At 33.7% G+C, this 27413-nt stretch overlaps 1 protein-coding gene across 1 annotated transcript in view; it reads right to left on the bottom strand.

The window, feature by feature from the left end:
* The window catches only part of LOC145272023 (protein amalgam-like), a gene marked incomplete at its 5' end in the record, with an annotated part of 739512 nt that overhangs the window by 592098 nt on the left and 120001 nt on the right, over positions 1–27413 (bottom strand). The window contains one exon of the mRNA XM_080127019.1: positions 9631–9844. Within this exon, the coding sequence (XP_079983145.1) occupies positions 9631–9844 (214 nt within the window). The remainder of the gene's footprint in view (positions 1–9630; positions 9845–27413) is intronic.

The following is a 27413-nucleotide window of genomic DNA, read 5'->3' as shown; positions in this document are numbered from 1 at the left end:
ATTCGGCATGTGGTGGACGGCTTATAGAAACTGCTGCCTTAACCTATATTAGGTTTTATTTTATCCTTCTTTCTCTCAAGGTCACTCTTATCACGTCTTCTCATGTTTTCCTTGACCTTCATTTGTGAACGGACCCTGTTTTATATCTACGAACCGAAGAATTCTCATTCATTCTTTTAACTTAACCATAACATAATTTAAATAATGAAGCCTGAATTTTCATTGGACGCTTTTTTAATGACACAAGAAGTGTGATAAAAAATATAAAACTCGAAGACGATCCTCATTCAAAGCTAATACCATTATAACTCTTTTTTTGTAATAAAATTCTATTCTATTCCTCAGGGTTTTTTTTTAATTTAAATTTTCCTTAAAATTCTGTAATTTTGTGATTTCAAGTAATTCGATTTTGTCACTGTTAAATATCAAAGAAATTATACAATACCGAAATATTTTCCGTCAACCATTTAGTTTTATTCTTAATTCTATTTCTTCATTGGAAAAAAAAAAGAACTTTTTAGAAGCTTTTAAATAAAATGCGGGCAGCTTCTTGTGTTCATTCTCGGTAAAAAGTTAAAGAACTGGGAGTGAATATAAAAAAGAAATAAAAACAAAAAGGGAGATAGGAAGTGATAAGGGAGGGAGAAGAGAAAGGGATATGAAAGGAAAGTTGGAGCGGGAAAAGAGAAAGGGAAAAAGAGAGAGAGAGGGGGGTGAAAAGAGAAAGAGGTCAATAATAAAGAGGAGGAATGGAGAAAGAGAGAGAAGGCGGGAAGAAAGAGAGATGAGGTCGGAAGAGATAGAGAGAGAATAGCCGGATGAGAGAAAGAGAAGAGAGAGTGAAAAAAGAGAGTGAGAGAGATGAAAAATGATAGAAAGAGAGAGGATAGAAAGAAAGAGGGAGAGAGGTCAGAAAGAGACAAAGAAAGAAAGGGGAGATAGAGTGAAAGAAAGAAGGCTAGGGAGAGAAATAGAGACAGAAAAAGAGAAACAAAATGAGCTAAAAGAGAGGAAGAGGAAGGGAAAGATGAAGAGAGAGCAATCGGGGGGGGGGGGGCGGAAAGACAAAGATGGCGCGTCCATACAATCTGTGTATCCAAAAATGAAAATGCTATTTCAACCTTAATCAATACAGATCAATCCACTATCTAAATTAGCTTATCATTCTAGAGATGTATGGTTGCATTAAAAAGGCATCTAAACCTAAAACTAACAGAGCAAAATAAATGCTATATCAGACTTTAGTGTGAAAGACTTACCCAGAAGACAGACAGAGCCTTTTATGGGAATGCTTAGACATATTTAAAGAAAGATGCCTCCATTTGATCTGCATATTTAGTTGTGAAAATTAGAATTCAAACTAAAACAGATCGTACGACTGGGCGGCAGAACAAATGAACTGATTGAAGAGCCTCTCTTAGGAATGTGTGGACATTATTTCATTCTGTGAATAATTTTGTCAAAATCATGAGCTGTTTTTTTTTTTTTTTTTTTTTTTTTACTTTGGCAAAAATTGGAAAAAGTAGTAAAAAGAGGAAACCTCAAGGGACTTTCTGGATAATTTCAAACTCCCTCAAAAATGTCAGTGGGAAATTACCGCTTTTTTCCAAAAAGTATTTTCTTTTTAGTCCATTGACAATAGTGATCGTTCCTGTTGATAGAGAGAAGACCCTTTTCTAAAAATCAGTGTTCAGCGTTAACTGCACTAGAAGTTCCTATGAGACTTTCGCCATAGAACGTAGTCATAGAAAAAAATGATCAAAGAATGCAAAGAAGTTCTGCAGAGATTTCGTCAGTTTGCATGTGCGAAGAGTTCATAAAAACGCAGATGATACAAAAAAAAAGATGACGAATATAAGGAATGGTCAGTTGGACGATGCGAGGTAGGCTTCCAACAATAACTTGTAATGCGATTCCTCCATTCAGTCTCAAGAAACAATGGACACCTCTGTAATGGTAGCTGGATGTGTAATTGTGAGGCGATGATTGTGCAATTCCTAACCACACCTCTCCTGAATCGGCACTGCTTGGGTCCAGTGGCAAGTTTCTATAATCCGTCCACCACATGCCGAGTTGATGCTAAGACTGACTGGCAACAATGCTGAGATAAGTAGAAAGCACATACAGCACCTGAAATTCCAAAATGGTCACCCATTGTAGTAATGACCAAGCTCAACTTTGCTTAGCTTCAGTGATCTGACAGGAACTGAAGTGCCAAAATAATTAGTATGTCATGTAATACCTATAAAACGTGCGTAAATACATCTAAAGGAAATCTTTCAGCATCTTTTAAACCTGAACAACACCTGGTCCAATTGCAACTGTTTAATTACTATACTGCCCCAACTTCCAATTATAAATGAATGACTGGAAAACAATTTAGAACTAAGATGATGCATTTTCATCACAATTCAAAACTTCAAATAAATGATTTAATCGATAACGGCAATGTTAATCACTATTACCTGGGTGGAAGAAGATTACATGCCATACAAGAGTCTGGTCATTTAGCTTTTCATTCCATCTCAAGGTCCATCGTCGAATGATGTCCAAAGTATCTCTCAGCTCTGCATCGGAGCATGCCTCACTTAGGGGACAGTTTGTAAGGATGTGTGTGATAGTTTGAGGTAAATTGGCTAAACTAATTGTAAATAGCAGCTTGTGTTCAATTAATTGTATGCACTTAATCGTTTACAACACAGATTGCTGTCAAACAGTAAGAATAATTACTTTACACAAAATTCATGAAGGATAGCTTTTGTGATCTCCACTCCAAGTTGCCAGCCGAGTCGAGATTACAAAAACTATCAGTGACAAATGTCATCTCCAACAACTAAAATCAAAGAAAAGCGATGTCAGCCATGTTGAACCTTTAACAACATTTCAAGAACAGATCAAACTATAGCTGTGAATTAAACGGCTAGAGAATGATATATAAATAGTAAAATTGTACATATAAAACAAAAATAGGTTTAAGGCTTCTAAAATGCTTGCTAGAAATGTCCATAAATAAAGTACTCGGTAACATTAATTTGTAACCTGCACTCTTCTGGAGGTTGAAGATTTAAATCTTCAGCACAAGCAACACTCACAATACAATTGAGAATTATTTAAAGTTTCTACCCAGAGTGGCATAAGAGATTCAAGGAAGGCAGGGAGTCTTTGAGGGATGCCGAGAGGTGTGGGAGTTGATTGGCAAAATAAAGAATTTCATGGATAAGTATCGTTGTGTATCAATAGAAACAATAAGTGCAAAGTTTGATGTTAGTGTGGGAACTGTACACACAATTATTCGCAGGGAATTGAAGATGTGGAAGATTTGCGCAAAGTTTTTCCCAAGGGTGCTCAGAGAAGATCAGAAAGAAAAACGCTATTATGACCAAGATGAGCATCAAACACTTCCTCCACCTCCCTATAGCCCAGAACTTGCTCCCTGTGACTTTTCGTTAATCTTTAAGCACAAGGAAAACCTTAAAGGGAGTCGTTATGAGGCAATTGAGGACTTCCATGCAGAAGTTGTTGGAACGGACAGGTGCATTGAAGCCAGAGGAGATTACTTTGAAGGGGACCAGAGTTTCATGTGTGCATAAAAGTGCCCATATAAAAGCCGTCTTGAAATTTGTTTAAGGCACGTATATGTGTGTATATATATATATGTATACATATATATATGAAAACAATAGGAGTGGGAAATTAAGTCACAGAACTCTATATTGGTGGATATAGATTGGTTCATTTATTCAATAAGGGAATACAATCGATTAGTTGGGGGATAGAAGGAACTATTTATGCCAAGGCATTTCGAAGCCTAATGCTTCTCATCAGAAGAGTAGAGAAGATGCTAGGTAACATAGCATTAGATTCATTAGGAACGAAATAGATCAAAACAAATTAAAATTATAGAATTGAGCTCGCTCTTTTCCTCTAATGCTCTAAGCTATATATATATATATATATATATATATATATATATATATATATATATATATATATATATATATAATCCACATACAGTACTGTTTTGCTGTTTCACAGCTCATCAGTGCGGCTAGGCAAGCAACTACCTTAAGCCAGGATCGAAACCCGACTCCCCATATGGCAGTCGGAGCCTCTAACCATTGCGCTATATGGCTGCTGCTATGCAGGCAGTGAATTATCAATGTTTTGACATTGTCCAAATATCTAAGCTCAATTTGTTTACACAAAGAGCATCGCTTCATCCGATAATGGTAATTTGTACATCACTTCCCAAGATGCTCAACCCAAAATAGGGAGCATTATATATATATATATATATATATATATATATATATATATATACACGCACAATGTGCCTAAAATAACTGGTGCTAACAGATCAGGCTGTCTAAAGATATTGGCTTCCTGAGACGAAATGCACCTAACATTGATGCTTTTTGTTTTTCTACTTCCTTTTGCAAAACTTAATTATGTTCTGCAAAACCAAAAACAAAAACAACCCATCTTCCCCCCCCCCTTTTTTTTCTTACCATTTCCCCATTCTCTTTCTATCTCTTCCACTTCCTGACTGGTTTCCTTAACTTAAAATGTACCAAACATTGATTCGGTAACCTTTTTCCCCTCTTCTATTGCAAAACTCATTAATGTTCTGCAAGACAGGGAACAAAAACTATAAACCCAAACCAAATACCACAAACTAGCGATTAAAGATACAAAGAGCTTTAAGAATAAAAACTTTCCGCAAAATAACTGGATTCAACATTAAATAATCCGAAAAGGGTTGATATGCCGTAAAACCAAACCAAACCAAACTTAGAATAAGGCACCTGGAAGGGTGATCCAGGTTTGGATTTTATGGTCTTATAAATCCAATTTTGTGTTCTTATCTGGTTGTCCATTTTCGGTCCGAATGGTATTATATATCTTTGTCTTTTTTTATCCTTTGAGATTTGATTTCATAATTTGTGTGCTTATTCTTTTTCGGACGTTTATTCTCATCCTCATAGTTGTTTTTGTTGTTGTGTCATGCACAAATTCTGAAGCATTATCACGAAATATTTTTAAAAGTATATAAAAAAAACATAAATAATTGTTTTTTTGTTGTTGCAAACTTTACTATTTTGTAGGGTGTCACTGAAACTGCACAATACTTGCAAAAAAAAAAAAAAAAAAGCATTAAAATTTAAAACTAATTATATATGTACTGCTTAGATCCACCCTGAGACGGGTATCCTACTATTAGGTCGGTGCAAAAATAATGTTTTTTGACATGAAGTTGAATGTCGAAAAACGACATTATTTCTTGTCCCAATCTAATAGTATGTATATATGCTTGGTCTTATATGTATGGTATTATATTTAAAAAATTTTTTTTCATCCTTTGAGATTAACTGTACAATACTTGCTAAAGAAAAAAATATTAAAATTTAACACTAATGATATATGTATTATATTTTATATATGTATTGCTTAGCTCCATCCTAAGATGTGTATTCTACTATAAGGTTGGTGCAAAAATAATGTCGTTTTTTTACCCGAAGTTGAACGGCAAAAAAAACGACATTAATTTTGCACCAATCTAATAGTATATATACATAAGACAAATTGCCAAAATTTCACAAAAACACTCAACTAGCTACAACCACTATATACGATTTCCCCCACTTTCTCACTGCGGCTAAAAGCTAAACACAGATTCCATGAGCAGAGCTCCTTTCAGAAAGCTCTGTTCTGCTGACGTGCTTCTTGGTTGACTACAATATGGTAGCCTTCAAGTCCAATCTAAATCAGTTCTTGTTGAGCCGTCCTATTAAATAACCAAATTCTACCCAATTTATACAATTAACGACTACAACACTACCACGCAATTCATTAATCTATGTCCTCGAGTGCCCTTCGGACCTTGATAAGTGGTGACTCCCTTGTAAAAGTAAAAATTGAAACGTTTTTTTTTAATATTCATTTCTTGTTATTGATCTTTACTTTAAAGTAATAGCAAAATTAAAGTATTATATGATGTCAAATAAATTTTTTTAAAACTGACCAGTTATTGGAAAATGACATTTCCGAATGTTGAAAAAATTCAATAAATAATTGTTTAAAAAACAACAAAATAAACAAATAGAAATTAAAATGAACACCAAATTAAAAATTAAAAGAGAAAAATATACGAATTTACAAACAACAATTATTAGTTATTGTCACAAAAAAAATTAAATTATCATTTAGAATCAAATTTCAATCAGGCCTGTTTGTTATCATTTTACATGGGTGTCCTTGGGAAAAGACGAAGAGGGGAAAATTGAAATTTGAATAATCAGAATATAATGGCTAAATTCTATTGGCTGTTACAATTCATGAGAATATTAAAACAAAACAACGAAAAAAAAATATCAAACTTGTCAATTATCTGTCACAACATTTTGCTGTGTTTTTCCACATCAACGCATAAGTATTATTTCGATTCATCAGGCTACTGTTCTCATCTTGAGTGTGATTTTCACAACGTTTCGGTCGATGTAACCTCTGATCTTCTTCAGGCGTATCTTGTTAAATGCGGGAATGTTTCTGTCAAACTCGATTCCGAGCGGAACCCTTTATTTACTTCATGGGGGTAGCATGCTCTTGTTTCGTCTGCCATGACTGGATAGAGGTTCTAAGTAAATTACAATTGTATTTTTTTTGCTCGCCTACACTGAGTATTGAACCTTCAACCTTCAGGAGAATATCACTTTTACAACTGATTTTTTTCCAAGTACTCTAACCACTGCGCCATGGGTCCGATGAGAACAGTAATCCGATGAATCCAAATAATACCAATCCTCATTTCAAAAATTCAGAAACGTCGATTCTTTATAAGTTATCTGATATCTAAACCCAATGCTTATTACAATGCTATATTGATAGATTTCGGGTTAATAAAAGCTTGTTTTGAATGTGAAAACGAAAACTTTGATTTCTCTACCCTGGCAGAAATGAATTCTGTAAACTCTTCTGCGAAAGGTTAATATTCATAAAATATATAAAATATAGGTGGTTTTGTGACACCACAAAGTTGAACTATAAATATGTTACGTTTCTGCCGAAGAAATCCGGAAATATCTATTGCCAGTCTTGGTATCTCTATGGATCGCTGACAGAGGACACAGAACGAGTTCTATTTCACTCTTTTTCACACTAAACAAGATATATTGTCACTTGGACATAATATTATGTCTAACAGGGAACTGTGGGGAGTTATGCAGCGAGATGTCTGTTAACGGTACATTTAAATTTCTGCTAGTACAATCAAGGAAACAGAAAACGGGGAGGGAACTCCATAGTTTAGCAGTCCGGCAAAAAAACAAAACAAAAAGCTATTAGAGTAGAAGGCTTTCTGGCATCTAGCGAACTCAGCAGTGAAGGGAACAGGTACCTTGAATTCATCAGAGTACATTCGATTAAATTGAAAAACAGGCACACGGATGCAATACAGCAACGATGTGGCAGAGGTTGGAGTTTGGCCGCTAATGTAAGACTTATTAGATTTGAGAGTCTTTTGTGGCTTGTGGTTGGCAACGATTGGCAAAGGTTTGATGAACAAATTACAAGAGGAATCAAGATTATAATAATAATCTATTTATTCTGAAAAAAAAAAGAAAAAGAAAAAAAGAAGAATCAACTGTCTATCTATATCTATGTAATTGCCTGTTTGGAGCTTAGTCAAAGTTTATAAATTTACACAAAAAATATTTTTTTTGTTATTGTTGTTTCTATCGGATTATTCAGCTATCTTCAAAGAGCCGAGTTTTCTCTTGGTCAAGTTCAGAGATGTCTATTTTGTATGAAGTTCTTCTGGGGTTTGTTTGTTTGTTTTTTTTTGTTTTTTTTTTATGTTAGCTTTATTTTACTTTTTATTTTTTAACGTGGCACATCAACGCGATTGTTGTAAGCTTTAATGTCCATCGCTTCTATTCCTCTTTCAACTCGTTGGTTTAATTTTTCCCAAGTAGAAAACAAACAGTTTGTCTCTTTTCTCCTCGGTCTCTTGATATTAGGATTATCATTTCAACACAATGAGAACCATGAATCTGTCACTCTTACTGTTTATTTCATATTTTTACATGCTTGCCACCATCAGTATTTTGTAGTTTTCGACCAAAATATGCTGGTCTTCTTGATGGATTTGTATTCTAACTTATTGTTAATATGAGCGGAACAATTGGTCCTTAAATGTATGTCTATTAATGGTGCAACACCATAGGGACCATCATGAATTGACTTGTCTCTATGAGTGTCATGATTCAGACATCTGATGAAACCTTCTAATGTTCTGGATATAGATTTCTTAAATATAGTACAGCAGCAAAAACGTTGCCACAATCCTTTAAATTTGAATCTAAAATTCATGTTTTATCATATGTTGAATTATGTATTTGTTGAATAAAGTTACTATTTTACATTCAAAAGATTACTGATTATAACTTAGACTAGCAGGGACACCCGACGTAGCCCGGGATTGAATGTGGATCAATTATTGTCATTGAAATCAGTGAAATCCCCCATTTTTCAATCAAATCGATTAACTACCCTGCTCTAGTTGGGGACCCCCCCCCCCGGGCTGTGCACCGAGAGAAAGCTTCAAATGCCTTTCTGTAGTGACTTAGTCCACAATATATTGTAGTTTACATTGCCCGGTTGAAAACCTACTGTTGATTTTATGAAATTATTTTTATATAATGGCTTGAATTAAAGTTTAAACTGCAAGAGTCTAGTATCATGGTTCAATTGTGCTCTAAACAGAAACATTTATTTCAAATGTGCGCCTGCCATAAAGAACCTACTGTCGATTTTATATGCCACGCCATTCTGCTTTCAGTAATAAAACTTCTCAAATGCACTTGTGATGTTAGGCTGTGTTAACTTTGGTCAAAATCGCTTTTTTCTTCTTTCATCGGATTTTTTTCAGTTATTTATATGTATCAAAAACATTCTGTTACAAAACCTATCAATGAACACTGCCAGGCACATAAAATGCATTTGTGTGAAATTAAAAAAATAATCAGCCCAGCCGTTTTAAAGTCTATAGAAAACGAACACACCCACACACACATGCACACATAGATAAAGTTCCTTTTACATAATGATAGACAGATATAGATATTGGTGTTGGGACGATTAATCGGAATTGGATATCAGAAAGATTGGAACTTTTTGGGGGTATTGGAACTGGAATTGGAAAAATTTGTGCTTGTATTCCGAGGCCAAAAACGATTCCTTTAATCATCGTTTTTATTTGATTTTGTTTAAAACAAATTTTTCCACTGCTGGTAATAACGATAAAATAATAAATATTTATTGATTTTAAACTAATAGTAATCACCCCCTCCGACAATGTATTTTTACGTTTGAGAAAATATCTTCCATTTTGTATGTGATTTTATTAACAGCTCTAAAGTTAAATATTTAGAGATTTATAAGAATCGGAATTGGTAATTGTATCAGAATCGGGAAAAATATTGGAATCGTCCCATCACTAATAGATATACGCTTTGTTTTTTTTTCTCCTTTAACTTTATTCTGCCTCTTTTTTTTTTTTCACAACTTTTTTTCCCACATTAAAGCCATTTGATTAGAAAAAAAGAAGAAAAATGATTGAAATCGACGTCTCACCTTTGACTGTTAGCTGCACCAAACGTGATAGTTTCTCCGTTGAACTTACTTGGCACTCATACACACCTGAATGTGCTATTTTTACGTCCTTGATTAATAGATTCCACTCGTGAGTGCGATTATTGTGAAACACCGATATATTTGCGTCTTCTATAAATGTATATGTACCAACTGTCAGCGGGTGTTTTTTAGGCAGTTTTTTTAACCAGGAAACCTGAAAACACAAGGAAAAATACATGAGGTTTTATTAAAGAAAAAGAGCCACATTTTCAAGATTGAATCTAAAATATGAAGTTAACTTCTCAGATTTTCAAAGTCAGACCGAAATAGCAGTTAAGTTGAAAAATGAAACTTTGCTTTCTAGAAGCCAATTTGCATTTGTTATTACTGCATCATGTTATTCATAATATAATAATGTATGCAGTTGGAATTTATTTTTAAAATTACTTATTTCATTGAAATAATAATGTACAAGTTAGTCCAAAATAGCAGTTAAACTACAAACTAAAACTTTGCTTTCTACTAGCCGATTTGCATTTGCTATTACTCTATCTTGTTATCTATCTATATATATCCATAAAAGTAAGACTATGTGTGTGAGGACCCTTCTCAACCTATATACTCAACGAATTTTTATCTTGAAATTTCGAATATAGATTATTAAGACATTTGAAAAACTTTTTAATCCACTTACATCCAGAAAAAGGGCTGCTAAGGAGTAAAAATTGAAAAATTGTTATGTGGGATTAATTGTATTTTTATCCGTTTCTTAACTGTTTCATGAATGCACTTGCGTGCATAGTTGACATTACAGATTACTTATATTAAGAATAAATAGTTTACAAAGAACCTTTCAAAGACCGTGCCATGCTGGCCCAATGGTTATTGTACTTGACTCACTATCTATAAAAGTGAGAATGTATGTGTTTGTGAGGACACTTCTCAACCTATATACTCAAAGAACTTTTTGATTTACAGAATTGAAATTTTGAATAAAGATTATTCAGATGTGTGGAAAAATTTTGATCTGCTTTCATCTGGAAAAAGGGATGCTAAGAGGTCAAAAGTTTGCTAATTGTTTCACGACTGTGCAGGCATGGTCATGACAGCTTCCTTATGGTTAAGAATAAGTAGGTTTAAAAACACTTTTAATATTGTGTCAAGCTGGCCTAATGGTTATGGTACTTTTCTCATGGTCTTTAGATTTTGGTTTCGATCTCAGCTCGGATATTTTTTTTTTTTTTTACTAGCAAGAAGTGAACGGTTTAGAAAAAACATAATACTCGCATGCACATGTTCCATTTTCTTTTTTTTTTTTACTTCATTTATTTTTTAAAGGAAATGAACGTTATGTCTAATACTGGGCAACGCCAGGTACAACTGCTGGTTTACAATATAATGAGGTAGCAAGAATTTATTTGGAAAATTACGTATTTTGTTTACAGAACTGATGAGAATTCTTGGACTAGTAAATGTTCAGTTCATAAACTTATTTTTATATTTTGTGTATTCAGTTTTTTGTCGACTGTTATCCTCATCTTCATAGTTTTTATTTCACTACGTTTTAGTCAACTCATCCTCTGGCATTCTTCAGGTGGTTAACCACGACAGGATAGGGATGCTGAGTCTTATAACTGTATCCAGTAATTACTGCCTTCCATAGTTGTTGTTGTCTCATAACTTTCTGGCTGTGGTAGGATTGAAACCGCTATCTTCAGACAATGCTCACCTGGTCGGTAGAGACTAAACACACATATCTACTGCACTATGGGCCCCGCAATGGATAGAGGTGTTGAGTCTCTACAGTTTCCGCTACACATTGTAAAAATAGCCGTTTTAATCCTACCCAAAGTAGGCCTAAGGATTAGTTGGCCAAAACGTTTGGAGGCAACAACAACAGCAACAACTATGAAGATGATGATAACGGTCGGCAAAAACTGGATACTCGACGTCCTGCCTGTTGTATATCTTATTCGAGTTTCACACTGTCATGTGATTTGGTTTTGAAACGCTTCCTCTTTAGGAGTTTAATAGCAAATCAGGATAAGACCTTCCAACGAGACGCTTAAGGCATATTTATTGATGTTAGAGGACGCCCAAGAAGAAGAGGAGAGCAAGTGATAACAATAGACATTAAAAAAACTCTTTAATAAAGATCGGTAAAAAAAAAAAAAAAAATTAAGATTTAAGTTTCAATTCCTGGTGCATATCTGCATTAATGTGATATAGTTTGGAAATTCAACCATCGAGGATAACCTAGACCTTTGTTTTAGATAAGAAAGATCTGAGTAATTTTTTTTTTTTTTTTTTTTTAACAAAGGAGGCATCATTTATCAAGGCCCGGAAGCCACTCAAAGATAAGAGTTAATGAGTATATGATTAGTCAATGGGACAATATCGTTAGTAGTAAAGATTTGGTAAGTGAACGGCTCATCAAGAATTTGTTAGCGTTGGACTTGAAGACGATCATATTGTAGTCAACTGGAAAGCAGGGAAACGGAAGAGAGTTCCACAGGCGAGCAGTTCTAAGAAAGAAACTTTGTTCATGGATTCTACGTTTAGATTTTGGTAGAGATAAACAGTGGGGGAAATTATTGATAGTGGTTTGGCTAGACAAGTATATTAGGTATTTATTATACAGTTTGAAGAGGAGAGAAGCCAGCTCAATGGAGCATGTATTTTATTACTATGTATTTATGTTTATTCGAGGTGTTTGGTTTAGTTGTTTTGTTTAACAGCATACCAATTCTTTTCGGATTATTTAATGCCAAACCAGGTTATTTAAGTAAAAGTTGTTATGCTTTAAGTTCTTTATATCTTCAAATATTTATTTCGTTTCGTTTCGTTGTTTTGTATAGGAAAATTTTTGTATGATTTTACAGAACATAATTGAGTTTTGCAAATAGACAGGAAAAAAAGAACAATAACATTAATGTTTGGTGCATTTTAGGTGAGAAAGTCAATACCTTCATACTGGCTGATCTGGTAGTACCATAACTACTCTTTTTCGTAAATGTTTAACCTGTGATATGCTGAAGAAAGACTATATCATAGTAGGTCATCCATCAGCGTTAGCGATTTGCAGCAGTTAAAGATATATGTACAAAAACAAGTAAGGTTATTTTTATATTAAAAAAAAAAGTATTTAAATTATTGTATTAATAACCGATGAAAAATATTCTCAATTCAAATCTATTTAGCAAAAAATAACAAAATAGCACAAGCAATATGTATAGAGAGGTACAGATATTTACATTTAAAAAAAGTTTGAATCTGCTTTAAACCTAGATATGGGAGTGATCGCCACAACTTCCTCTGGTATGTTGTTTCACAGTGCAGAAATATGGACAGAAAATACTGCCTTTTATTCTATAAAGCTGAAAACGATGATGGCATGCAAACACACATGGCAAAAAAAAACTTTATAAAATGGAGATTTAAATTCCTGTCAATTACGTTGTATGCAAGAATCAAGTCCCCTCGCATCCTCCGTTGCACTATTCTGGTTGCCGACCATTGACCATCTTTCAGGTGCATGATATCTTTTCGTAGATAAGGTTGGTTTGTTGTTTTTGTTTTAGGTTATTTAATGCCGAATCTAGTTATTTTGAGGAACGATTTTTAATGGAGTATATATATTTTTTCAAGTCAGATTCTATTTAACCCATAGTCGGGACCCTAACAGGTACTACCACTCCGGGTCAGTGTGAAACTGGGAGCAATGGCAATTAAAGGGTGGCTCCACACTCCCTAAGGCCCGCAAGGTGGCGCGTCACCATCAGATATAGTTTAAGGTCATATCCAGGACCGCGTGGATAAGGATTTGTTGCTCGGATAGCATACTTAAGAAGGAATCGTACCTGAGGTATTTATAAGGAACGGAAGTGTTATGTTGAGAAAGAGAACTTGGTTGTGTGTTTTTTGTGATCCTAATACAATAGCACATTGGTTTGAAGGAGTTATCTACAACGGTACTAAGGTCCTTTGAAAAGACATTGAGTAACTGAAGTGGAAAACCGATAGATGAGTGGCATACTAAGTGGAAAACAGATAGGAATATTGCTGCATTTTGCAGAGTTCAGCACTAAATCCTGGCTTGAAGATTCTCCAAGAAAGGTTATATTGTTTGAAAATAAAGAAAGCAACCAAACTTGAAGTTCGAAACCAGACCTATTTATAGATTGGGGGGGGGGGGTAAAATTTGGCACTCATTAGGTTCCACCCAACTAATTGCTTAATTCCCAGGGCAGAGATACTTCTATTCTATTTGCCTATCATTATATTGACCAACACAAGAGTCATTAGAATAATTAATGATTATAACTTGGGGCCTTACAATTACGTCCAGCGTAATTAGTTGATTTTAGTCTATATTTATCAGACAGTTGAATAGCAAAGTTATTACGTTTTCATGGTCTCTTATGAAAATTTCATTAGCTCGTTATTAGCTTCCATGGTCATTGAGTGAGGAATGGATTCTTCTTTTAACTTCTCGTTTTCTGTCCCCTTAAAATTATAGTTTGTCAGCAATTTATCTTTCAACAACAACACAAACTTTTATAAACAAATTATATAAAAGATTGCGTTGTTATTTAAAAAAAATAATCCTTTCTTTTAAAACTTTTATTCAGTGCAAACAACACAAATTTACACTGAATTGTAAAGGAGCATACGGCATAATCACGTTGACACACCAGTCAAAGTTGAGCAACATTGAGCCTAGTCAATACCAGATGGGTGACCATTTGGAAGGACAAGCTGATGTATGTGAGAGGATCTCATCACATTGTTGCAAACACTGCCTTGTCCCTGCACAAGATATACATGCGACTGGAGACGGCTTGTGAGTTTTATATTCCTTAGAAATTTCCTCCTATGGAAGAAGAAAACTAAAACCGACCAAAACTGCTACTTAATTAAGTTTTAGATGCAAGAGGTGACAAAATTATAAAGACACAATCTATGTAGGGAGTTGGGCAGCAATATATTTGTTCACATTAGATATAAATTTCTAAACACTTCACGGAAAAAGAAGCAGGAAATATTTATATGGACTATGAAACTTGAGGAAATGTTACTCGTTTTAATTTTAATTTATGAAGATAAATTCCTATCAAGACTTATGTGTGCTTCTCATCACAGTTTAAATGGTTCTAGGCCCATAACTTCAGTTGTGTAATCTTTGTACATTAACACCTTTTAACAGATTAATATGTTTAGGGTTACTTTCAAGTATGGTGAGGTCTGATTAAATAATAAATAGACTGACAATACCTGGTGTGGTAGTAGCCTTGGTCGAACTATGCCTGTTTCCTCTAAAGGAGGAAGTTTACAGGAAATATCAAATACACAAGCGGCCTCTAGCTGCATGTATATTCTGATCCTAGGAAGATCACCTGGCATTCTCAAATGGTCACCCATTTCATAATAGCCAGGCTGTATGCTGCTTAACTTTAGTGATCTAATGAGAACCTGTGTCAGTGTGATTAGGCAGTACTGATTCTAAGCGTGTCTTATTATTTTTAACCAGTCTCCAGATTAGTTATTTAAACTAATATATATCATTTACAGACGGACTCATCAGTGTGACTACACACAATGACTGCATCAATCTCAGACATGAGTCACATCTGATCGTAAGAGTCCAATATTCTACCCGCTAAACTAAGGACTCTTCTACTGTTCGGAGAAGAAATATGTTGTGTGTATATATTTATCTTTTTACAATATTAACTGATTGAGAAATAGATAGATGAACTCTTAATAATATTTCTCTTTTCTCATAAGCATCCTATTTAATTTTATATACGTTTTATAGGCTGGCATTCATTGGATGACTTAAAAAATGACTTTCTAACAAAGTTATCTCTGGCCAGACCTTTATTTATCCCTCTTACTCACAAGTGAATCTTTCTCTCTTCTTTGTACGTTTTCCTCTGCCTTCCCTTGTCACATGAAGCGGCTATCTCAACTGTGCTACATATAATAACACAATAACTCTCATTCATTCTTTAAAAGTAACCTAGGTCATCTGTGCTCCCTATGCTATCCATGAATATATTACAAAATAACTGAATCTTTTAAACTGTTGAACAGAAAGTAATTTCCACACGCAACCCTGTTGCATAAAATAGACCTTTATTTTTTTTTGTTAGGATCCGTTTTGGTCTCAAATTTCTCCAGAATTTTGTTAGTTTAAGAAATTGTTCAAAACTAACAATCATCCATTATTATATTTCTTTTTTAGAAATTAAAGGAAAAAAAAAATGGTAATATTTACAATGGAATCAAAATATTACAATGAATTCTTTCTTTCATAGCATAATGAACATTTCTTTTGGGAACAACATCTGCTGGGATTTTAAAGAAAGGTTTCGTTCTTCATCTTCTTGAAATCCATTCTTTTATCTTTATACATGAGGTAACAAAAATATTTCTAGATTTTTATTTTTTGAGAATAAAAAAAAAAATGTGGATATTATAATTCAGGATTTTAACTGAAGAATTTTTGTGCAACCTTTTCTTTTTTCGAACTCATTTATTTTTGCTTTCCAAAATTTATTTTTTTTTCGGTAAAATTCGTTTTTGGACACATATTCTTACAGAATTTTCTTCTCTGAAGTAATTGTCTTTTGGAATTTCCGTTTCTGTTTTTTTTTTTTTTAGGGAATAGGAGCTTTCAATTAGTCTTTCATTATTTTCAGATTTTAATAATAATAATAATAATAATAATAATAATAGCACTAAAATATCAAAGTGAACCCATTCATGTCAAAAGGAGAACTGTGTTTAGTTTTGGGAGAAATAAATGTTGCTTGGATTTTTAAGAAAGATTTTGTACGCGTGTAAAATTTCTTTCTTTATTTTCTTCATATTTTATGAATTCTTTTGGTCAGAATTCGTTTTTCATCTCGTCACCATAATTCTAAGTTTTGTCAAGTAAATATTTTTTTTTACTCGTTAACAACAACAATTTATTTCTGGGACAAAAACCGATTACATTTTTAAACAATTCCTTTCATGTTTTAATGGATATTAAAATGGCCATGGCGAGTTCAACACCTATGACATGCCTTCGATAAGTTTTCGGACTTTTTCTGAACAGATATTTAAAATGCCATAGACTCTTGAAAATTAAGTATGTTATTTCTATACATCTTATGAGATGAATGACCAATTTTTATGATTTAAGCCTCAACTGAACAGCTACAAGAGGAATTGGAATACATCCTACTAAAACTTCATTGTCACAGCTGGTAAATTTCAAAAATTCAATCTGAACGTGAGGAAAATTTAGAACAATAATATGCAATAAAGTTCTGTTTTAAACGTGGGAGAAATGCCACAGAAACGTATGGAATACTTCAGACTGCTTTTGGACCATCTTGCACGAATTAAGCATCAGTTTTTGAGTGGCATAAGAGATTTAAGGAAGGCAGCAAGTCTGTGAAGAATGATGAGAGGTGTAGGGAAGTCAGAAAATAAGAGTTGGTGTAGGGAAGTCAGAAAATCAGAGTTGGTGTAGGGAAGTCAGAAAATCAGAGTTATTGTAGGGAAGTCAGAAAATCAGAGTTATTGTAGAGAAGTCAGAAAATCAGAGTTGGAGTAGGAAACTCAGAAAATCAGAGTTGGTGTAGGGAAGTCAGAAAATCAGAGTTGGTGTAGGGAAGTCAGAAAATCAGAGTTGACTGGCTAAATGAAGAATTTCATGGATAAGGACCCTCGTCCATCTATAGAGACAATAAGTGTAAAGTTAAATGTCAGTCTGAGAACTCCAAACACAATTATTCATGAAGAACTAAAAATGTGGAAGCATGTCCTATAAAACAAGTGTTAAACATAATATTGTTATAAGAAAATTACATGTGGCTAAAGATAACGAATATGCCAGAATTCTAATGAACTGACTCCTCTCCTATCGAATCACATACATGCATATTGTGAGACCAGCTTCAGCTGGTACCATACAAAATTATCTTGAAGAGTCAAGGGGAAGAAAAACTAAAGCGAGAGAGAGAGAGAGAGAGAGAGAGAGAGAGAGAGAGAGAGAGTACCATCCTGACCTCTAATCGGAAGGTGGGAAAAATACTAGAACTTTTGGAGGCTTATTTTCACTCAAGTTTCAGAGGAGACCAGGGGTCGTTGCTATCGAGAAACCGACGATTGAAAATGATAATAAAAAGTGATTTGCAATGGTTAGCGAAATATGTAGAGAGTTTTGGAAATTTTGGGAGACTTATTGTCACTCGGGTTTCAGGGAGCATTACTTGCTATTGTCAAAGAGATTTTTTTTAATCCAATCGCATTTGTGATGTTTCTTATCAATAAGGTAAAAATAAAAAAGTTGTTGTTGAGATAAAAAAAACGATGGAGAGTAGATGGAAACTTCAACTCACACATCATCACTGTGACTACAGAAACATGATTAGCTGATTGTGCCAATGAAGTGAACATACCGTGATGATTAAAAAAAACAAAAAAACAACAACATTCTAATTACATTAGAGTATATCTTTATATTCAAATAATCATAAACAATAAACACCTCACCTCTGCTTTTGTTATAAAGTTGGGTTATGTGCATAGGAATTAGCGAATGGAATACAGATTTGAATTTTAAAAAAAGTAACCTATTTAATAAAACCACTCTTGATTCTCCCTTGCTAGAATAAAATGCTTCCCAAAATATCTAGTCTGTTAATTGCTATAACGGCTAAAACATAAAACGAGTTTTATGCATAATGGCATCTTGACAAATTAAAAGCAAATCCACTCTAAAAATTTAATAGCAATAAGACACATTTTATCATAGTAATATGTTCATGATTGCATTCAAGTATTGTGAGATCTGATTTCTTGTACAAATATGAATTCAATCTCTTTATTTTTTAAGCCTGATAGTTATTTCAACTACTATATGTAATTATCAGGGCTAGGACAACAGCATATTCTTTTAATTGTATTGACTCTCGAGTGTGTATCCGTTGGTATCCTATATGCTTTATATAGAGTGATGTGGTTCCCGGTTGGTTATGTGTGTCTAACTTTGTCGGATATATACTCGAGAGTCAAAACAATGAAAAGAATATTCTGTTGTCATTGCCCTAGTAATTATCGACCAACACTCATCAGCGAATCCAGTTTATAGCTATATGACACATAATCATAAGAAGCAACGCCACACATAGCTATTTGAAGTAGTTTACAGACTTTCGTATATAGCGTTCCATAAGATCAAATAACTGCATACAATTAACACACTAATTTGGTGGTAATAACAGTGGAAGAAGGCCCGTTTCCAATGGTTAACGCGTTTCAGCATTAAATGACCCAGAAAATGTTGATCTGTCACAACATAGGACAGACCAACACGTAAATATATGCAACTTTGTATAAGAATATACATTTTTTTTGAAACAAGAAATCGCAAATTCTAATTTAAAAAGAAAGGTTGTGGACACAAAAAAAAATGTAGGTAATCGAAAATAACAGATAACATAAAAGTTATAAACTGAAACGTTTTTCTTTGAAAGATCAATCATGTTTATAAGTGTCTTCTTGTAATAACTTGCACCTATATTACAAAATTAATAGGAATATATGAAGTATGCATGAGATGCAATCAATAAGTCTGCAACATAAAATATAATTACTATTCAGATTTACACAGATGTTAAAGAAAAAATAAACAGTATATTTGTGTGTGTAAATATATGTAGTGCATTCAAAGGTATTGACTGAATTCTTAATTACATATATATATATATATATATATATATATATATATATATATATATATATATATATACTAGCATTTTCGCCCGGCGTTGCCCAGGTGTTTGGATGTGTCTGTTGAACAAAAAAAAAAAGAAGCAAAACAAAAAAACATGTGGTAGTAGGAAGGCAGGCTCGAACCCGTTCAGCGAAGGAGGAAAAGAATGGGGTAAAAACCTAACGTCTATGCTGTTATGACCACCGCTAAACCGGAAGCGACATTTTTTTAAATTAAGGCTAGAAAATCTAAAGGAGAGGATAACTTTAAAAAATATCGGCGGAAAAAGTGACCCCCCCTGTAGAAAAGTGCTTAGTTGAAGGTTAAAATATTAATGTTTTTAGCCAATCTTTCGATATTTGTCGTATGAAAGATCGAACTTTAAAACGATACTGATCTTGGTAATATCCGTCGCCTCTATTGAAAGTTTTAGGTAGACATGCAAACATACATACATACATACATTTATATATTGGTAACTAAAAATTTTCGACCCAAACCGATCAAAAAGCTTGCCCTATCTCTGAATACCCTTTATGTAAAATTTCAAATATTTAGATCAGAAATTGTCTGAGTAATTTGGAAGAGACCACAGAGGTCAATTTTTTTAAAACTTTGACCCCTTTTTTGACCCCTTAAAATTTATTGTTTTAGGCTCAAATCAAGTTATTAAGTTAGATCCATGTCCAACGAACCTATATCTAAAATTTCAAGTGTGTAGACCCAAACTTGTCGGAGGAGTTTGGTAGAGTTCTCAAAAGTAAAATCGTTGTACTTTGACACCTTAATCGCAAAATTTCAGACCGAAAACCGATCACATCGATTTTCTCGAATCTCAGTACCTTGTATATTAAATTCCGAGTCTGTAGACTAAAAATTGACGGAGTTATTGCGTAGGGAAATGTACACAGACACACACAGACACGTTCACTTATATATATATATATATGTATGTATGTATGTACATATATATATATATATATATATATATATATATATATATATGTATGTATGTATGTATGTATGTACATATATATATATATATATATAGTAAGTTATAAAATATATATGGCAATTAAGCTACACAGAATATTCCGCGTTTCATTCATACTAGGATTTGTCAGGCTTATATTAGGCGTTTGTTGCATTTTAGATCAAGAAGGCCTAAGCCTAACGAATCCTAGCGTGGATGAAACGCGGAATATTCTGTGTAGCTTACTTGCCATATATATTTTATAATTTAATACCTAGCTCTACTATGTATTGAACACTGTTGAAGTAAATACTTAAAGTTTATGCATAAAATTCTACTTTAGTATATTAATTTATGGTGATTAAATGAAGTAGTCAAATATATATATATATATATATATATATATATATATATATATATATATATATATCTCAGATAAGTTAACATATAAAAGAAAATATAGACAGCATTTTTGAATGTGTGAGTATATGTTGTATATTCCAATGTATCCCTTTTTTTATAAGAGTGTCACCACTTATCAAGGCCCAAAGGCCACTTGAGGATAAGGGTTAATGAAGGTACAGTGGTAGTGTAATTATCGTTAATGCTTTAGATTGGATAGAATTTGATTATTTAAGGGGACGGCTCAACAAGGACTTATTACATTGAACTTGAGGTCTACGATATTGTAGTCGGCCAGGCAGCACGCCAACAGAGTAGTGTTCCGCAGGCGGGAAGAATAAGCTAATGATAAATATGGACTGGAGAGAAAGAGGGATAAATAAAGACCTAGCCAAAGATAGGTTAGTTTGGAAATCAATTTCTTAAAACCGTCCGACACATAGCAGCATGTAAAACAGATTGTAAACCGATGATGCTGATGATGATGCTGATGATGATGCTGATGATGATGCTGAAAAGCAATTTGCCAAAAACATGTTTGAACTATGTTTGAATAAATTGTTACTAAACTTCTTTAATAATCTTGTAGAGGCTTTAGCATAATGACCATGTTATGTGATGCACAGGTTGATGTACAGCAGTAACCTAGAGGAAAAAATCCTTCCAGCCATTCTCTATCAGAAGCTTGGAATTGGTTTCACACTTATAGACAGCGGGTTTGAGACATACCTGGTGTTGCCCTTCTGACTCTGGGACACTTGCCCTAACTTAAACACTAAAACTGGATGCTGATGATGATTATGATGAACTTAATATCTATACGTCCAAGGATGGAATACTGCTGTCATATCTGGGCAGGAGCTGCTAAAAACAGCCTATCCTGCCTTGACAGAGTACAAAATAGACTTTGTGGCTTAGTGGGAGATGCCCTTTTCTCTTCCCTGCAACCTCTCTCCCACAGAAGAGACGTTGCAAGCCTATCGTTTTATCGTTATTTCCATGGCAGGTGCTCATCTGAACTCCAATCTCTGGTCCCCCCCCCCCACCGGCCAATCTTTTACGAAAAACACCCGTCTAGCTGAAACCACTGTCAAAAATTTTCCCCACTCTTTATCTGTACCTAAACCAAAACGTAGATTCCATGAACAAAGCTTCTTTCTTAGAACTGCACGCCTGTGGAACTCTGTTCCGTCTGCTTGCTTCTCTCCTGACTACAACTTGGTTGTCTTCAAGTCCAACGTAAACAAATTCCTGATAAACCACCCCCTTAAGTAGACACTCTAAATATCCACACTAACGTACTGTACTTACAATAACCCTTATTCCTGAGTGGCTTCCGGGCCTTGATAAGTGGTGACCACCTTTAAAAAAAAGTGTGTCTGTGTGTGTGTGTGTGTACATTTCTCTACCAAACTACTCTGTCAATTTTCAGTCTACAGACTCGAGATTCTACATAAGACGTATTGAGATTTGGGAAAATCTTTTTAATTGGTTTTTGACCAGAAATTTGGCTGTCAAGAGTTCAACGATTTGATCTTTGAAAGCTCTATCAAACTCCTCCGCCAATTTTGGATCCAAACACTTGAAATTTAGATTTATGTTACTTGGACATGGATCCAACGTTTTAATTTGATTTGAGCCCCAAATAATAAATGTTAACGGGTCCAAATTGGGGTCAAATTTACAAAAAATTGACCTCTGCGGTGTCTACCAAATAACTCACCCAATTTTTGGTCCAAACGTTTGAAATTTTTACGTGAAGTGTATTCAGCCATCGAGTAAGCTTTTTAATCAGTTTTTGGCCGAACATTTGTGCTGCCGAGGGGTCAAAATTTAAACGATTTGACATTTGCGGACTCTAGCAAACTCCTTCGCCAATTTTGGGTCTAAACACTTGAAATTTTAGATGTAGGTAACTTGGATATGGTTCAAACTTTTTAACTTTATTTGAGACCAAAACAATTAATGTTAAAGAGTCAAAATTAGGGTCAAAGTTTTAAAAAAATTACCTCTGCGGTCTCTACTAAATTACTCGGACAATTTTTGGTCTAAACATTTGAAATTTTACATGAAGGATATTCACACATAGGGCAAGTTATGAACAGTACATAGGGCCCGAGCAAAGCCGGGCTGAACTGCTAGTTGTCTATATATGGGTATTTCACTATTACATGCACACGTATATGCGCATGATTAGTTAATCAGTTGAAGAGATAGAAAATGCAGGTTATTAATAGATTAAAAAAAAAAAAGCCTGTGCTATAAACTTGAAGATAGATGACACACCTTTAGGATATAGATTCTTATTATGAATAAATTTAAAAGAATCCAAATCTCTTTTTGCGTTATTCATGACTTTCTCATAATAGAAATAAGGATTACAAGTAAACTTTGAATACATTCCCCCCGCCCCCCCCCCCGACATCAAAGGCAGAAAAAAAGAAAAAGAAACAAGATTCCATTTCCGTACAAAATGGATTCCATATTTTTGTTTTTGCTCGTCTTTGAGGGTGAGATCTGAAAATACTTTTATGCGTGAATACATGGAAATTTCATATAGAGTGCTAAGGCTTGGAACAGCTTTTTGCGTCAGTTAATGATGCAAGAGATCAAGGTTCAAGCTCAGGCCGAGTCATATCAAAGACATAAAAAATACATCCTTCCTAGAGACTTATTATACAGCTAGGATCAAGAATAAGCGGTGTTTTTTTTCTGAGAAAGGCATTGTGCCCTCCTTTACATACTGCTGTAGTGGCTAATAAAAAGGGAGCCTTCTGATCGCCCTAACTACTGTAAATCACATCACTTGTTTTAAGACTTGGATATTGTTGTCATATATGTGCTGTAAAGGTATGTTAATGAAAACTGAATGAAGAAGTTAAGCAACGTTGAGCTTTCGTAGCAAAGGATGAGTAACTATGTATCTGATTCTGGAAGGCAATATCTAATTTTTCTACTCAGACACCTACATGAGAACATGGAAAACGGTCAACAAGTTTCAGAGTTGCTTTGCAGACTACAGCGATCTGCACAGCTCATGCTGATGTCTAAAGGATGAAATGGATGTTTGAGTTTTAAAGGCGTGAAATGGAAATTAGTAGAAACTGAAAAAAGTCAATGCTAAAAATTATGGATTGTTTTTTGAAAAATCTGGAAATATGTTATGTCAAAATAGTATAGGTATCATATAAACATAAACCACAATGGTTAATAAAATCCAAAATGCTTTCGGCAACCCAGCACTAATTGGGACAGTCTGTCTAATTCGTCAGTTAAGTTTCAGTTGTGAATTTTTAACATTCTTTATTACTGTTCAGGGATATGTTGGGACACTTTGGTGGTCGTCTCATGAGTAGAAGGTGTGATCCCAGATCGGATACTAATTCACCGGACCATAATGCTCTAGATTAAAATCCGTGAAGTTATCTCAAAGTACATGTTTGAATGACACCTGAAGATCAGAAGGAACCCTCAGTATCTATAAAAACAATCCTCAAACGATTTGTGAACTGAAGAGAGCCATCAGAACCCAAATCAGTTGTTGACAGTTATGGTTATTAAAAATTTTGCATGTTGCATCTAGGTTTGATTGCCATGTAGCAGTGCACATTTGATGCATATTATTGAACAGTGATGAAACAAATAACGACTGAAAGTTGCTGCATAGTTATAGATTAAAGTACATTTGTACCAATTCATTTTTTTTAGAAAGGGATCACCACTTATCAAGGCCTGGAAGCCTTTCGAGGATAAGGGTTATTGTGTGTACGGTAGCCATTGGAACAATAGCATAGTAATCGTCAGTAGTGAAAATTTGGTATAATTCTATTATTTAAAAGGACGGTTCAACAAGAACTTGCTTATGTTGGACTTGGAGACAACATTATTGTAGTCAGTTGGGATGTAGATCAGTGGAACAGAGTTCCACAGGTGGGCAGTTCAAGGAAAGAAGCTTTGTTTATGGAATCCACGTTTAGGATAGGCACCGATAGAGAGTGGGTGAAATTATTGTAAGGGTTTTAACTAACCGAGTGTTGTGAAAGTTTGGCAAGGGGAGAACCGTATATTGGAGCTCAAATGGTTGAATTGCACAAAGGTGTAAGAGTTGGTTTTAATAATTTCATGGGTATTATTGAATTTGCATTAAAACAAAATTTAAATGACAGATCTGATAAGCTTCACCTTCCAGAAAACTGTAACTTAGAACTGATTATATTTAGCACTTTTATCCGCTGTACCATGAGCTTATTTGGACAATTCTAGTATGAATTTTGCAAGCCTTAAACGTATTCTAGTTTAAGATGTATAGGCTTACTAATTATTAATACCGGAATGAATAAATGCAAATGTTTTGTTCATTATTTGGAAAAACAAAATAAAAATAACAATCATTTCTGTTGGAAAGAAATTATTCTTCACTGACTGAGAGCAGAAAAGATAATGTATAGTATAAGAACAGATACTATATTTTGTTCTTAGCCAAAAGGCTATATTGTCTAGTAAAAATCTTAAATGCTATCTAGTTCTAAGAAAAGCCTAATCCAAAATTCAGTAAATTATTGTTTTTTTTTTGATAATTTAGCTTTTTCTGGATACATTTGCCTGTTTATTTGATAATTTAGCGTTTTCTTGATAATTTAGCTTTGTTTTTGTTAATTTAGCTTTTTCTTGATAATTTAGCCTAGGTTTTGATAATTTAGCGTTTTCTTGATAATTTAGTTTTGTTTTTGATAATTTAGCTTTTTCTTGATAATTTAGCTTTTTTTAGAGATGATTTAGCTTTTTCTTGATAATTTAGATTTTTTTTTGATAATTTAGCTTTTTCTTGATAATTTAGCTTTGTTTTTGATAATTTTGCTTTGTTTTTGATAATTTTGCTTTGTTTTTAATAGTTTAGCTTTGTTTTTGATAATTTAGCTTTTTCTTGATAATTTAGCTTTTTGGGGGATAATTTAGCTTTTTCTTGATAATTTAGCTTTGCAGACTGTGAGGAATGCAACACGTTCTGCTATTGCCATAATATTATAGTATTATAGGAGCCAACGATTTTGACACTCAATAATAAATTTACTATGGCCAGATCAATCTCAGTCCCAATTGAAGGTTCTTAATAAATTGAAAAAAATGTATCTGTAATTTGATACACACTATCTCTTTTCACTGTAATCAGACGTCTTTTTTTTTATAAATACAACTATGCCATGTATTCTTCAGAATTATCTGATCTATTCCCTGTTCCAGTTTGCTTGACTCGTTGGCATAGAGTTCTCCATCAATTCTGTTTTAATCCCTCATCCTAATACAGCTTCTTATTCCAGCAGTTTGTTTTCAAGAACTGCAAGGTTGTAGAATTCTCTTCTTGCTCACTGCTTTGCTCCTACTTTCAGCCATGGTCTTTTCAAGATCTCTGGGTGTTATTTTCACTATTTTATCTAATCACCTTTATACAACAATTGTCCAATGTAAGTGAATATGGAAACACGTCAGCAATGAAACTCTGGTCGGTTTAAAACATCACATAAGATTAAAGCACTACTAAAACAGCGAGGAACACGACTGAACGTGTGTATATATATATATATATATATATATATATATATATATATATATATATATATATATATATATATATATATATTTTTTTTTTTTAGTTATATTTTTATATTTTGTTGGGCAGATTTGTACCATGCAACAATGACAATGCAATATCACGACTTCTCAATTATAATTATATAATTTTGATAAGTTTTGCAATGAATCGAGATTGTTTTATGACATAAAGAAAGTCGTTATTTGAATAGAAGAGCTTAAGATACATTTAGGGCTTGGAGGTGACTCCAACAACGGAAGTTGATGAAATCACGTAGCTTCTGGGTAGACGATAACTCTTACCCTTCTTGGCAACACTTCAAGTAAAGTGAATATTGTAAAAGGTGTCGTCCAAGATGGCAGGAGAAACTGGCGCTCATAATGTTGCTAGGTGAAAGAGGCAAGCTATCCATCTGCCTGCTTCTCTCTCAGTCTCTCAAGCAGACTCACAAGTAACACGCCACTTTACAACAATGATGTAGCTCTCTATTTTTTTTCTGTGACATTTATTTTCTTATTAACTAACAGTCCGACCCCCTTTTTATTTTCCGGGGCTAGTAAAGGACAAAATACAATTTAAAACAGTGTGTGTAACATTTTTTCTATTAAAAATTGTAGGTTCTTCTTCGTTATTATAAATTGAAATATTGAATTTCAAGTGCAACCAATGGTATCTACTGAATGGTTATGTCACAGTAATGAACATATCCAAAAAATTATGAAAACGATAAGGTAGAAAATTAATTATTAATGAAAATAGTTTTGGACACCAATGAGCGAAAATTGTGTTTTGCAAAATAAATAAATAAATAAATAAATAAATAAAATAAAATAAAATAAAATATAAAAACGGAGAGTTCTAATTGTAACAAAGGGGAGATAGATATGTTCTGAAAACCGAAAGTCTTTGGCCAATTTAACAAAATTTAATTTTCGCTAATTGTCTTCAAAAACTATTTTCATTAATCATTAAATTTCTATCACAATGTTTTTCCTAAGTTTTGGATATTTGCATTACTGCGACATTACAATTAAGTGGATATCATT

Source organism: Euprymna scolopes, chromosome 4 (assembly GCF_053919585.1).
Source record: "Euprymna scolopes isolate OS-2025 chromosome 4, ASM5391958v1, whole genome shotgun sequence".
NCBI classification, from domain to species: Eukaryota; Metazoa; Mollusca; class Cephalopoda; order Sepiida; family Sepiolidae; genus Euprymna; species Euprymna scolopes.
This window is presented reverse-complemented; position numbering and strand designations above follow the sequence as displayed.